A 14,943-nucleotide genomic window follows, 5' to 3' on the forward strand; every position below is an offset into this window, starting at 1 on the left:
CAATTCAAAGGGATTTACTTGGCATGATATTTCACCCAATAGATATGGGAGTTTATCAAAATTGGGTTTGTTTTAGAATTCTTTCGTGGATCGCTGTAATCTGAGGGAAATATGTGTCTCTAATATGGTCATACATTTGGCAGGAAGTTAGGAAGTGCAGCTCAGTTTCCACCTCATTTGTGGGCAGTGTGGCCATAGCCTGTCTTCTCTTGAGAGCCAGGTCTGCCTACGGCAGCCTCTCTCAATAGCAAGGCTATGCTCACTGAGTCTGTACATAGTCAAAGATTTCCTTAAGTTTGGGTCAGTCACAGTGGTCAGGTATGCCACTGTGTACTCTCTGTTTAGGGGCCAAATAATTTTCCAGTTTGCTGTCTCTCCTCTCTGTGTTATAACCTGTGTGTGTGTCTCTGTGTGTGTGTGTGTGTGTGTCTCTGTGTGTGTGTGTGTGTGTGTGCCTCTGCGTGTGTGTGTGTGTGTGTGTGTGTGTGTGTGTGTGTGTGTGTGTGTTAGGTACGTGCTAGATGACCACTACACTAGTTCATCAGGAGCTAAGTTCCCAGGTCAAGTGGTCTCCTCCTGAAGTGTTCAACTTCTGCAAGTACAGCAGCAAGTCTGACGTGTGGTCCTTCGGTAGGTGGTCACTCTGTGTGTGTGTCTGTGTGTGTGCGTGTCTGTGTGTGTGTCTGTGTGTGTGCGTGCATGTGTATTGATGTTTGTTTGTTCATGTGTGTATATTGATATAGGTATATGTGTGTATATTGATATAGGTATATGTGTGTATATTGATACAGGTATATGTGTGTATATTGATATAGGTATAGTGTGTATATTGATATAGGTATATGTGTGTATATTGATATAGGTATATGTGTGTATATTGATATAGGTGTGTGTGTGTGTGTTGATGTGTGTGTGTGTGTGTGTGTGTGTATTGATGTGTGTGTGTGTGTGTGTGTGTGTGTGTGTGTGTGTGTGTATTGATGTGTGTGTGTGTGTGTGTGTGTATTGATGTGTGTGTGTGTGTGTGTGTGTGTGTGTGTTGATGTGTGTGTGTGTGATGTGTGTGTGTGTGTTGATGTGTGTGTGTATTGATGTGTGTGTGTGTGTGTGTGTGTGTGTGTGTGTGTGTGTGTGTGTGTTGATGTGTGTGTGTGTGTTGATGTGTGTGTGTGTGTATTGATGTGTGTGTGTGTGTATTGATGTGTGTGTGTGTCAGGTGTGTTGATGTGGGAGGTGTTTACAGAGGGGAAGATGCCGTTTCAACACAACCCTAACCATGAGGTAGTGATGATGGTGTCACAGGGACACCGCCTCTACAGACCCAAGAAGGCCACGCCCAACATCTATGACATCATGCAGCTCTGCTGGCACGAGGTACATCGTACACTTCCTGCTTCCTACTTCCTACTTCCTGTATTGTGAATGTATTGAGGTAGAATATAGGTGACACTAACCAGGATCTAGGATCTACTCCAATTCCTGACCTGAACCATTAGAGGGAAATATCAGACTCTGGACCAGTGGTTCTGTCTTCTTCCTGGAAATTGAATCTTAATCTCTATTAACCTCCCTCCCTCCCTCCCTCCCTCCCTCCCTCCCTCCCTCCCTCCCTCCCTCCCTCCCTCCCTTCCTCCCTGTCTCCCTCCCTCACTCCCTGTCTCTCTGTCTCTCTCTCTCTCTGTCTCTCTCTCTCTGTTTCTCTCTCTCTGTCTCTCTCTCTGTTTCTCTCTGTCTCTCTCTCTCTGTCTCTCTCTCTGTCTCTCTCTCTCTGTTTCTCTCTCCCTCTGTCTCTCTCTCTCTGTGTGTGTTTCTCTGTCTCTCTCTCTCCCTCTCTCTCCCTCCCTCCCTCCCTCCCTCCCTCCCTCCCTCCCTCTCTCCCTCTCCCTCCCTCCCTCCCTCCCTCCCTCCCCCTCCCTCTCTAGGGAGTGGAGGAGAGACCATCGTTCTTTCAGATCTCCATCTTGATCTCTGACGCTCTGGAAGGGGACAGCTCCTCCTCAGCCTGAACCGACCAATCAAATCCTCTCCTCTGCCTGAAACCGACCAATCAGATCGCAAACCACCAATCGGATCTACTCAGATCTCCTCAGATCTATCTTGATGGAGGACTGCTTGAAATAAGGATCCAAACATTCCACACCACTCTCTGTACTGATGTATCTGTCAAGATGGACGATCACAATGGATTTTGTTAGACAGAAAGCTCACGTCCAGATACCATTTCCTGTTTCACCTCTTCTATCCTGTCTGACAGGAAACTGGACTGTAGATGTTTTCTCCCTCTTCATTCTCCAGTTGTTTGTATTTTAACTGAACTTATTCCATCCCTTTGCAACAGCTAGTCCTGTTACTGTATAGAGCAGTAGGTCCATTCATTCATCTTCTCCTATTTCAATACTCGATCACGTCTCCAATCCAGCTCACTTGTATATTTATAAGGTAAATGTATATTTATAAGGTAAATGTATGTTTTTAATAATAATGCAGCAGCTTGAATGTAATTACAACAGCATGAATGACAATACTATTCTCCTATACGATTGTATTCTCTTCCATCAACTCAGAAAACTCTGTCCAACAGCCAAGATAGGTGTTCCTGACTCCAGATAGTTTTTTGTTTGTTTTTAATCTATGTTTAAGTGAGAAGTAGGCATTGGTCTGAAGCTGAAAAAGAAAGGAGATTCACATGACCACCCCATGCCTCCTCCACCCATGCTCCACCAAGGTTCACCCCAATGCCTCCTCCACCCATGCTCCACCAAGGTTCACCCCAATGCCTCCTCCACCCATGCTCCACCAAGGGTTCACCCCAATGCCTCCTCCACCCATGCTCCACCAAGGTTCACCCCAATGCCTCCTCCACCCATGCTCCACCAAGGTTCTCCAGCACACTGCCTTGACCTACTACAGTAGCTATGTTGGTCCTATTGTACTTCAATGTGTAGGCAGATTGCTTAGGGTTCAAACCTTCTCAAATATTTGTATTATAGTAGTAGTATTGCTATATTGCAGTAATGACCAACAAAGGCTAGTGCCTATCATACCCAACAAATGACAGCAATAGGCTAATGTTATTTATTTTACAACAGACCTACTTATAACCTTATTATCTTAAACTAAATATGGAGCACACAAATAAAAAGACAGATCAAATGTAATTTAGCCAATGAAAATGTCTCAACAGAATTAAAGAAAACAGGTTTTGCATATTTAAAGAACTGGTTTTGATTAATAAATATGCTTAAATATAATAACAATGATATACAATAATAATGATAAAACAAATTATTATAAATAAATGTAAGTCCTACCTGAGTAGGGACTGGCCACTATCATCTTAGTCCACTACAATATTACAACTTATATTAAATTCCCCTTGTAGGCTTTTCACTGCAGGCATAGTCTATCTTTAGTTTTACTTCAATGAAAACGGCCTCCATCTTCACAATCAGCAGTGGCCAAGGCTCCTCTCTCTCTCTCCTCTCCTCAGCAGCAGGCACACGTGTGTGCAAGGCGTGAGAGAATGGTGCTGAAGAGGGAATTCAGGGTGTAGACTATTATATACAGTCTCTCCTGGGGTGTAGACTATATAGACAGCCTCTCCTGGGGTGTAGACTATATAGACAGCCTCTCCTGGGGTGTAGACTATATAGACAGTCTCTCCTGGGGTGTAGACTATATAGACAGTCTCTCCTGGGGTGTAGACTATATAGACAGCCTCTCCTGGGGTGTAGACTATATAGACAGCCTCTCCTGGGGTGTAGACTATATAGACAGCCTCTCCTGGGGTCTCCTGGGGTGTAGACTATATATACAGCCTCTCCTGGGGTGTAGACTATATAGACAGTCTCTCCTGGGGTGTAGACTATATAGACAGTCTCTCCTGGGGTGTAGACTATATAGACAGTCTCTCCTGGGGTGTAGACTATATAGACAGCCTCTCCTGGGGTGTAGACTATATAGACAGCCTCTCCTGGGGTGTAGAATATATAGACAGTCTCTCCTGGGGTGTAGACTATATAGACAGTAGTCTCTCCTGGGGTGTAGACTATATAGACAGCTCTCTCCTGGGGTGTAGACTATATAGACAGTCTCTCCTGGGGTGTAGACTATATAGACAGCCTCTCCTGGGGTGTAGACTATATAGACAGCCTCTCCTGGGGTGTAGACTATATAGACAGCCTCTCCTGGGGTGTAGACTATATAGACAGTCTCTCCTGGGGTGTAGACTATATAGACAGTCTCTCCTGGGGTGTAGACTATATAGACAGCCTCTCCTGGCCTGGGGTGTAGACTATATAGACAGCCTCTTCCTGGGGTGTAGACTATATAGACAGCCTCTCCTGGGGTGTAGACTATATAGACAGCCTCTCCTGGGTCTCCTGGGGTGTAGACTATATAGACAGTCTCTCCTGGGGTGTAGACTATATAGACAGCCTCTCCTGGGTCCTGGGGTGTAGACTATATAGACAGCCTCTCCTGGGGTGTAGACTATATAGACAGCCTCTCCTGGGGTGTAGACTATATAGACAGCCTCTCCTGGGGTGTAGACTATATAGACAGCCTCTCCTGGGGTGTAGACTATATATACAGCCTCTCCTGGGGTGTAGACTATATAGACAGCCTCTCCTGGGGTGTAGGACTATATAGACAGTCTCTCCTGGGGTGTAGACTATATAGACAGTCTCTCCTGGGGTGTAGACTATATAGACAGCCTCTCCTGGGGTGTAGACTATATAGACAGTCTCTCCTGGGGTGTAGACTATATAGACAGTCTCTCCTGGGGTGTAGACTATATAGACAGCCTCTCCTGGGGTCTCTGGGTGTAGACTATATAGACAGTCTCTCCTGGGGTGTAGACTATATATACAGCCTCTCCTGGGGTGTAGACTATATAGACAGCCTCTCCTGGGGTGTAGACTATATAGACAGCCTCTCCTGGGGTGTAGACTATATAGACAGCTCTCCTGGGGTGTAGACTATATAGACAGCCTCTCCTGGGGTGTAGACTATATAGACAGCCTCTCCTGGGGTGTAGACTATATAGACAGCCTCTCCTGGGGTGTAGACTATATAGACAGCCTCTCCTGGGGTCTCCTGGGGTGTAGACTATATAGACAGCCTCTCCTGGGGTGTAGACTATATAGACAGCCTCTCCTGGGGTCTCCTGGGGTGTAGACTATATAGACAGCCTCTCCTGGGGTCTCCTGGGGTGTAGACTATATAGACAGTCTCTCCTGGGGTCTCCTGGGGGTGTAGACTATATAGACAGCCTCTCCTGGGGTGTAGACTATATAGACAGTCTCTCCTGGGGTGTAGACTATGATAGACAGCCTCTCCTGGGGTGTAGACTATATAGACAGCCTCTCCTGGGGTGTAGACTATATAGACAGTCTCTCCTGGGGTGTAGACTATATAGACAGCCTCTCCTGGGGTGTAGACTATATAGACAGTCTCTCCTGGGGTGTAGACTATATAGACAGCCTCTCCTGGGGTCTCCTGGGGTGTAGACTATGATAGACAGCCTCTCCTGGGGTGTAGACTATATAGACAGTCTCTCCTGGGGTGTAGACTATATAGACAGTCTCTCCTGGGGTGTAGACTATATAGACAGCCTCTCCTGGGGTGTAGACTATATAGACAGTCTCTCCTGGGGTGTAGACTATATAGACAGCCTCTCCTGGGGTCTCCTGGGGTGTAGACTATATAGACAGCCTCTCCTGGGGTCTCCTGGGGTGTAGACTATATAGACAGTCTCTCCTGGGGTGTAGACTATATAGACAGCCTCTCCTGGGGTGTAGACTATATAGACAGCCTCTCCTGGGGTCTCCTGGGGTGTAGACTATATAGACAGCCTCTCCTGGGGTCTCCTGGGGTGTAGACTATATAGACAGCCTCTCCTGGGGTGTAGACTATATAGACAGCCTCTCCTGGGGTCTCCTGGGGTGTAGACTATATAGACAGTCTCTCCTGGGGTGTAGACTATATAGACAGTCTCTCCTGGGGTGTAGACTATATAGACAGCCTCTCCTGGGGTGTAGACTATATAGACAGCCTCTCCTGGGGTGTAGACTATGATAGACAGCCTCTCCTGGGGTGTAGACTATATAGACAGCCTCTCCTGGGGTGTAGACTATATAGACAGTCTCTCCTGGGGTGTAGACTATATAGACAGCCTCTCCTGGGGTGTAGACTATATAGACAGTCTCTCCTGGGGTGTAGACTATATAGACAGCCTCTCCTGGGGTGTAGACTATATAGACAGCCTCTCCTGGGGTGTAGACTATATAGACAGTCTCTCCTGGGGTGTAGACTATATAGACAGCCTCTCCTGGGGTGTAGACTATATAGACAGCCTCTCCTGGGGTGTAGACTATATAGACAGCCTCTCCTGGGGTGTAGACTATATAGACAGTCTCTCCTGGGGTGTAGACTATATAGACAGCCTCTCCTGGGGTGTAGACTATATAGACAGTCTCTCCTGGGGTGTAGACTATATAGACAGCCTCTCCTGGGGTGTAGACTATATAGACAGTCTCTCCTGGGGTCTCCTGGGGTGTAGACTATATAGACAGCCTCTCCTGGGGTGTAGACTATATAGACAGTCTCTCCTGGGGTGTAGACTATATAGACAGTCTCTCCTGGGGTGTAGACTATGATAGACAGCCTCTCCTGGGGTGTAGACTATATAGACAGCCTCTCCTGGGGTGTAGACTATATAGACAGCCTCTCCTGGGGTGTAGACTATATAGACAGCCTCTCCTGGGGTGTAGACTATGATAGACAGCCTCTCCTGGGGTGTAGACTATATAGACAGCCTCTCCTGGGGTGTAGACTATATAGACAGTCTCTCCTGGGGTCTCCTGGGGTGTAGACTATATAGACAGCCTCTCCTGGGGTGTAGACTATATAGACAGTCTCTCCTGGGGTGTAGACTATATAGACAGTCTCTCCTGGGGTGTAGACTATATAGACAGTCTCTCCTGGGGTGTAGACTATATAGACAGTCTCTCCTGGGGTGTAGACTATATAGACAGTCTCTCCTGGGGTGTAGACTATGATAGACAGCCTCTCCTGGGGTGTAGACTATATAGACAGTCTCTCCTGGGGTGTAGACTATATAGACAGTCTCTCCTGGGGTGTAGACTATATAGACAGTCTCTCCTGGGGTGTAGACTATATAGACAGTCTCTCCTGGGGTGTAGACTATATAGACAGCCTCTCCTGGGGTGTAGACTATATAGACAGCCTCTCCTGGGGTCTCCTGGGGTGTAGACTATATAGACAGCCTCTCCTGGGGTGTAGACTATATAGACAGCCTCTCCTGGGGTGTAGACTATATAGACAGCCTCTCCTGGGGTGTAGACTATATAGACAGCCTCTCCTGGGGTGTAGACTATATAGACAGCCTCTCCTGGGGTGTAGACTATGATAGACAGCCTCTCCTGGGGTGTAGACTATATAGACAGTCTCTCCTGGGGTGTAGACTATATAGACAGCCTCTCCTGGGGTGTAGACTATATAGACAGCCTCTCCTGGGGTCTCCTGGGGTGTAGACTATATAGACAGCCTCTCCTGGGGTCTCCTGGGGTGTAGACTATATAGACAGTCTCTCCTGGGGTGTAGACTATATAGACAGTCTCTCCTGGGGTGTAGACTATATAGACAGCCTCTCCTGGGGTGTAGACTATATAGACAGCCTCTCCTGGGGTCTCCTGGGGTGTAGACTATATAGACAGTCTCTCCTGGGGTGTAGACTATATAGACAGCCTCTCCTGGGGTGTAGACTATGATAGACAGTCTCTCCTGGGGTGTAGACTATATAGACAGCCTCTCCTGGGGTGTAGACTATATAGACAGCCTCTCCTGGGGTGTAGACTATATAGACAGTCTCTCCTGGGGTGTAGACTATATAGACAGCCTCTCCTGGGGTGTAGACTATATAGACAGCCTCTCCTGGGGTGTAGACTATATAGACAGCCTCTCCTGGGGTGTAGACTATATAGACAGCCTCTCCTGGGGTCTCCTGGGGTGTAGACTATGATAGACAGCCTCTCCTGGGGTGTAGACTATATAGACAGTCTCTCCTGGGGTGTAGACTATATAGACAGCCTCTCCTGGGGTGTAGACTATATAGACAGTCTCTCCTGGGGTGTAGACTATATAGACAGCCTCTCCTGGGGTGTAGACTATATAGACAGCCTCTCCTGGGGTGTAGACTATATAGACAGTCTCTCCTGGGGTGTAGACTATATAGACAGCCTCTCCTGGGGTGTAGACTATATAGACAGTCTCTCCTGGGGTGTAGACTATATAGACAGTCTCTCCTGGGGTGTAGACTATATAGACAGTCTCTCCTGGGGTGTAGACTATATAGACAGCCTCTCCTGGGGTGTAGACTATATAGACAGCCTCTCCTGGGGTGTAGACTATGATAGACAGCCTCTCCTGGGGTGTAGACTATATAGACAGTCTCTCCTGGGGTGTAGACTATATAGACAGCCTCTCCTGGGGTGTAGACTATATAGACAGCCTCTCCTGGGGTGTAGACTATATAGACAGCCTCTCCTGGGGTGTAGACTATATAGACAGCCTCTCCTGGGGTCTCCTGGGGTGTAGACTATATAGACAGTCTCTCCTGGGGTGTAGACTATATAGACAGCCTCTCCTGGGGTCTCCTGGGGTGTAGACTATATAGACAGTCTCTCCTGGGGTGTAGACTATATATACAGTCTCTCCTGGGGTGTAGAATATATAGACAGTCTCTCCTGGGGTGTAGACTATATAGACAGTCTCTCCTGGGGTGTAGACTATATAGACAGTCTCTCCTGGGGTGTAGACTATATAGACAGTCTCTCCTGGGGTGTAGACTATATAGACAGTCTCTCCTGGGGTGTAGACTATATAGACAGCCTCTCCTGGGGTGTAGACTATATAGACAGCCTCTCCTGGGGTGTAGACTATATAGACAGCCTCTCCTGGGGTGTAGACTATATAGACAGCCTCTCCTGGGGTGTAGACTATATAGACAGCCTCTCCTGGGGTCTCCTGGGGTGTAGACTATGATAGACAGTCTCTCCTGGGGTGTAGACTATATATACAGCCTCTCCTGGGGTGTAGACTATATAGACAGCCTCTCCTGGGGTCTCCTGGGGTGTAGACTATATAGACAGTCTCTCCTGGGGTCTCCTGGGGTGTAGACTATATAGACAGCCTCTCCTGGGGTCTCCTGGGGTGTAGACTATATAGACAGCCTCTCCTGGGGTCTCCTGGGGTGTAGACTATATAGACAGCCTCTCCTGGGGTGTAGACTATATAGACAGCCTCTCCTGGGGTGTAGACTATATAGACAGCCTCTCCTGGGGTGTAGACTATATAGACAGCCTCTCCTGGGGTGTAGACTATATAGACAGTCTCTCCTGGGGTGTAGACTATATAGACAGCCTCTCCTGGGGTGTAGACTATATAGACAGCCTCTCCTGGGGTGTAGACTATATAGACAGTCTCTCCTGGGGTGTAGACTATATAGACAGCCTCTCCTGGGGTCTCCTGGGGTGTAGACTATATAGACAGCCTCTCCTGGGGTGTAGACTATATAGACAGCCTCTCCTGGGGTGTAGACTATATAGACAGCCTCTCCTGGGGTGTAGACTATATAGACAGTCTCTCCTGGGGTGTAGACTATATATACAGCCTCTCCTGGGGTGTAGACTATATAGACAGCCTCTCCTGGGGTGTAGACTATATAGACAGCCTCTCCTGGGGTGTAGACTATATAGACAGCCTCTCCTGGGGTGTAGACTATATAGACAGCCTCTCCTGGGGTGTAGACTATATAGACAGTCTCTCCTGGGGTGTAGACTATATAGACAGCCTCTCCTGGGGTGTAGACTATATAGACAGCCTCTCCTGGGGTGTAGACTATATAGACAGCCTCTCCTGGGGTGTAGACTATAGACAGCCTCTCCTGGGGTGTAGACTATGATAGACAGCCTCTCCTGGGGTGTAGATTATGATTGACTTTTGAAATAGCCTAATCAGATTAAAACATTGTGAATGATTGTGTTTATGACACATATAAAAGGTAATAGATTTAAAAAGTGAAATGATAAATATTTAGGATATGTGGTGCGTGATCCTAGTCCGGTCCGGCACGTGCCCGTTCCACCGGTGCCTGTCAGCAGCTCCACTCCGGAGCCAGAGCAGTCCGCTCCACCGGTGCCAAGTCCAGCTCCGGTCAGCGGCTCCAGTCCAGACCCAGACATTAGTCCCTCTCCAGATTCGGGGTCTCCCACACCAGGGTCCAGGCATGGCTTGGTGCATCGTGGGAGGAAGGAGAGAGGAAGCAGCGCGCCGAGGTCCAGACCAGACCAGGGGCGCAACGGGGAGGCTGAGAGAATGTGGTCGTCACGCCCGGAGCCGGATGTATTGTGTTTAGCCTGAGGACTTCACGTTACGTTGTTTTGTTGTTTTGTTTGTGTGTTTATCTATATAATAAACATGTACGCATTTCACGCTGCGCCTTGTTCTGACCAGTCCTTCAACGAGCGTGACAAGGGAGGATCGTTGTATTGTGGTGTTGTAGGCTACTATAGTCTAGGGAGGATCATTGTATTGTCCCTAAACAAGATCAATAGGGGAGCTTTTTGAGCTGCGTGTCTCATGTCTTCACTGTTCTTTCATGACTCACCTGGCCTGTCCGCTGCCTATCACCTGGCCTGTCCGCTGCCTATCACCTGGCCTGTCCGCTGACTATCACCTGGCCTGTCCACTGCCTATCACCTGGCCTGTCCGCTGCCTATCACCTGGCCTGTCCGCTGCCTATCACCTGGCCTGTCCGCTGCCTATCACCTGGCCTCCCCGCTGCCTATCACCTGGCCTCCCCGCTGCCTATCACCTGGCCTGTCCGCTGCCTATCACCTGACCTCCCCGCTGCCTATCACCTGACCTGTCCGCTGCCTATCACCTGGCCTGTCCGCTGCCTATCACCTGGCCTCCCCGCTGCCTATCACCTGGCCTGTCCGCTGCCTATCACCTGGCCTCCCCGCTGCCTATCACCTGGCCTCCCCGCTGCCTATCACCTGGCCTGTCCGCTGCCTATCACCTGACCTCCCCGCTGCCTATCACCTGGCCTCCCCGCTGCCTATCACCTGGCCTGTCCGCTGCCTATCACCTGACCTGTCCGCTGCCTATCACCTGGCCTGTCCACTGCCTATCACCTGGCCTCCCCGCTGCCTATCACCTGGCCTGTCCGCTGCCTATCACCTGACCTGTCCGCTGCCTATCACCTGGCCTGTCCGCTGCCTATCACCTGGCCTGTCCGCTGCCTATCACCTGACCTGTCCGCTGCCTATCACCTGGCCTGTCCACTGCCTATCACCTGGCCTCCCCGCTGCCTATCACCTGGCCTGTCCGCTGCCTATCACCTGGCCTGTCCGCTGCCTATCACCTGGCCTGTCCGCTGCCTATCACCTGACCTGTCCGCTGCCTATCACCTGGCCTGTCCACTGCCTATCACCTGGCCTCCCCGCTGCCTATCACCTGGCCTCTCCGCTGCCTATCACCTGGCCTGTCCGCTGCCTATCACCTGGCCTCCCCGCTGCCTATCACCTGGCCTGTCCGCTGCCTATCACCTGGCCTGTCCGCTGACTATCACCTGACCTGTCCGCTGCCTATCACCTGGCCTGTCCGCTGCCTATCACCTGGCCTCCCCGCTGCCTATCACCTGGCCTCCCCGCTGCCTATCACCTGGCCTGTCCGCTGCCTATCACCTGGCCTGTCCGCTGCCTATCACCTGGCCTGTCTGCTGCCTATCACCTGGCCTGTCTGCTGCCTATCACCTGGCCTGTCCGCTGCCTATCACCTGGCCTGTCCGCTGCCTATCACCTGGCCTGTCCGCTGCCTATCACCTGGCCTGTCCGCTGCCTATCACCTGGCCTGTCCACTGCCTATCACCTGGCCTGTCCGCTGCCTATCACCTGGCCTGTCCACTGCCTATCACCTGGCCTGTCCGCTGCCTATCACCTGGCCTGTCCGCTGCCTATCACCTGACCTCCCCGCTGCCTATCACCTGACCTGTCCGCTGCCTATCACCTGGCCTCCCCGCTGCCTATCACCTGGCCTCCCCGCTGCCTATCACCTGGCCTGTCCGCTGCCTATCACCTGGCCTGTCCGCTGCCTATCACCTGGCCTGTCTGCTGCCTATCACCTGGCCTGTCCGCTGCCTATCACCTGGCCTGTCCGCTGCCTATCACCTGGCCTGTCCGCTGCCTATCACCTGGCCTGTCCGCTGCCTATCACCTGGCCTGTCCGCTGCCTATCACCTGGCCTCCCCGCTGCCTATCACCTGGCCTGTCCGCTGCCTATCACCTGGCCTGTCCGCTGCCTATCACCTGGCCTGTCCGCTGCCTATCACCTGGCCTGTCCGCTGCCTATCACCTGACCTCCCCGCTGCCTATCACCTGACCTGTCCGCTGCCTATCACCTGGCCTGTCCGCTGCCTATCACCTGGCCTCCCCGCTGCCTATCACCTGGCCTGTCCGCTGCCTATCACCTGGCCTCCCCGCTGCCTATCACCTGGCCTCCCCGCTGCCTATCACCTGGCCTGTCCGCTGCCTATCACCTGACCTCCCCGCTGCCTATCACCTGACCTGTCCGCTGCCTATCACCTGGCCTCCCCGCTGCCTATCACCTGGCCTCCCCGCTGCCTATCACCTGGCCTGTCCGCTGCCTATCACCTGGCCTGTCCGCTGCCTATCACCTGGCCTGTCTGCTGCCTATCACCTGGCCTGTCCGCTGCCTATCACCTGGCCTGTCCGCTGCCTATCACCTGGCCTGTCCGCTGCCTATCACCTGGCCTGTCCGCTGCCTATCACCTGGCCTGTCCACTGCCTATCACCTGGCCTGTCCGCTGCCTATCACCTGGCCTGTCCACTGCCTATCACCTGGCCTGTCCGCTGCCTATCACCTGGCCTGTCCGCTGCCTATCACCTGACCTCCCCGCTGCCTATCACCTGACCTGTCCGCTGCCTATCACCTGGCCTCCCCGCTGCCTATCACCTGGCCTCCCCGCTGCCTATCACCTGGCCTGTCCGCTGCCTATCACCTGGCCTGTCCGCTGCCTATCACCTGGCCTGTCTGCTGCCTATCACCTGGCCTGTCCGCTGCCTATCACCTGGCCTGTCCGCTGCCTATCACCTGGCCTGTCCGCTGCCTATCACCTGGCCTGTCCGCTGCCTATCACCTGGCCTGTCCACTGCCTATCACCTGGCCTGTCCGCTGCCTATCACCTGGCCTGTCCGCTGCCTATCACCTGGCCTGTCCGCTGCCTATCACCTGACCTGTCCGCTGCCTATCACCTGGCCTCCCCGCTGCCTATCACCTGGCCTGTCCGCTGCCTATCACCTGGCCTGTCCGCTGCCTATCACCTGGCCTGTCCGCTGCCTATCACCTGGCCTGTCCACTGCCTATCACCTGGCCTGTCCGCTGCCTATCACCTGACCTGTCCGCTGCCTATCACCTGGCCTGTCCGCTGCCTATCACCTGACCTGTCCGCTGCCTATCACCTGGCCTGTCCGCTGCCTATCACCTGGCCTGTCCGCTGCCTATCACCTGGCCTGTCCGCTGCCTATCACCTGGCCTGTCCGCTGCCTATCACCTGGCCTGTCCGCTGCCTATCACCTGGCCTGTCCGCTGCCTATCACCTGACCTGTCCGCTGCCTATCACCTGGCCTGTCCGCTGCCTATCACCTGGCCTCCCCGCTGCCTGTCACCTGGCCTGTCCGCTGCCTGTCACCTGACCTGTCCGCTGCCTATCACCTGGCCTGTCCGCTGCCTATCACCTGGCCTGTCCGCTGCCTATCACCTGGCCTGTCCGCTGCCTATCACCTGGCCTCCCCGCTGCCTATCACCTGGCCTGTCCGCTGCCTATCACCTGGCCTGTCCACTGCCTATCACCTGGCCTGTCCACTGCCTATCACCTGGCCTGTCCGCTGCCTATCACCTGGCCTGTCCGCTGCCTATCACCTGGCCTGTCCGCTGCCTATCACCTGGCCTGTCCACTGCCTATCACCTGACCTGTCCGCTGCCTATCACCTGGCCTGTCCGCTGCCTATCACCTGGCCTGTCCGCTGCCTATCACCTGGCCTCCCCGCTGCCTATCACCTGGCCTGTCCGCTGCCTATCACCTGGCCTGTCCGCTGACTATCACCTGGCCTGTCCGCTGCCTATCACCTGGCCTGTCCGCTGCCTATCACCTGGCCTGTCCGCTGCCTATCACCTGGCCTGTCCGCTGCCTATCACCTGGCCTGTCCGCTGCCTATCACCTGGCCTGTCCGCTGCCTATCAGCTATTCCTATTTCTTCTTGTGGATTCATATAAAAAATTGATGCAGCTTTTAATGATTTTATGTGTGGTATGATTGCTAGTTAGCCTATTGCAGATCTGGACAAATGATCCACCTACCACTATTGTAGCTCAGTTGGTAGAGCATGGTGCTTGCAACGCTAGGGTTGTGGGTTCGATTCCCATGGGGGGTCAGTATGAAAAATTTATGCACTCACTAACTGTAAGTCGCTCTGGATAAGAGCGTCTGCTAAATGACTAAAATGTAAAAAAATTGTCTCTATGAATGGTGGATAGAGGGCAGGGTAGACAGTTAGACTGGTAGACTATATTATCACTATGAATGGTGGATAGAGGACAGGGTAGACAGACTGGTAGACTATATTATCACTATGAATGGTGGATAGAGGGCAGGATAGACAGTTAGACTGGTAGACTATATTATCACTATGAATGGTGGATAGAGGACAGGGTAGACAGACTGGTAGACTATATTATCACTATGAATGGTGGATAGAGGGCAGGATAGACAGTTAGACTGGTAGACTATATTATCACTATGAATGGTGGATAGAGGGCAGGGTAGACAGTTAGACTGGT

General features: G+C 51.7%; 1 protein-coding gene across 1 annotated transcript; it reads left to right on the top strand.

Annotated features, from left to right (window-relative positions):
• Positions 1-508: 508 nt before the first annotated feature.
• Positions 509-3,206, top strand: LOC311114100 (tyrosine-protein kinase TXK-like). The gene is made up of 3 exons (XM_084189381.1): positions 509-630; positions 1,217-1,374; positions 1,923-3,206. The coding sequence occupies exons 1-3, from the start codon at positions 522-524 to the stop codon at positions 2,004-2,006; spliced, it is 351 nt and encodes a 116-aa protein (XP_084045507.1). The 5' UTR covers positions 509-521; the 3' UTR covers positions 2,007-3,206.
• Positions 3,207-14,943: the final 11,737 nt, after the last annotated feature.

This window comes from Coregonus lavaretus, assembly GCF_964263955.1.
Source record: "Coregonus lavaretus genome assembly, contig: HAP1_SCAFFOLD_3393, whole genome shotgun sequence".
NCBI lineage: Eukaryota > Metazoa > Chordata > Actinopteri > Salmoniformes > Salmonidae > Coregonus > Coregonus lavaretus.

Coding starts and splice junctions, on each gene's coding strand:
- LOC311114100 (XM_084189381.1), top strand. CDS start 522: ATGACCACTACACTAGTTCATCAGGAGCTAAGTTCCCAGGTCAAGTGG. Junction 631..1,216: donor GTCTGACGTGTGGTCCTTCG/GTAGGTGGTCAC, acceptor TGTGTGTGTCAG/GTGTGTTGATGTGGGAGGTG. Junction 1,375..1,922: donor TGCAGCTCTGCTGGCACGAG/GTACATCGTACA, acceptor CTCCCTCTCTAG/GGAGTGGAGGAGAGACCATC.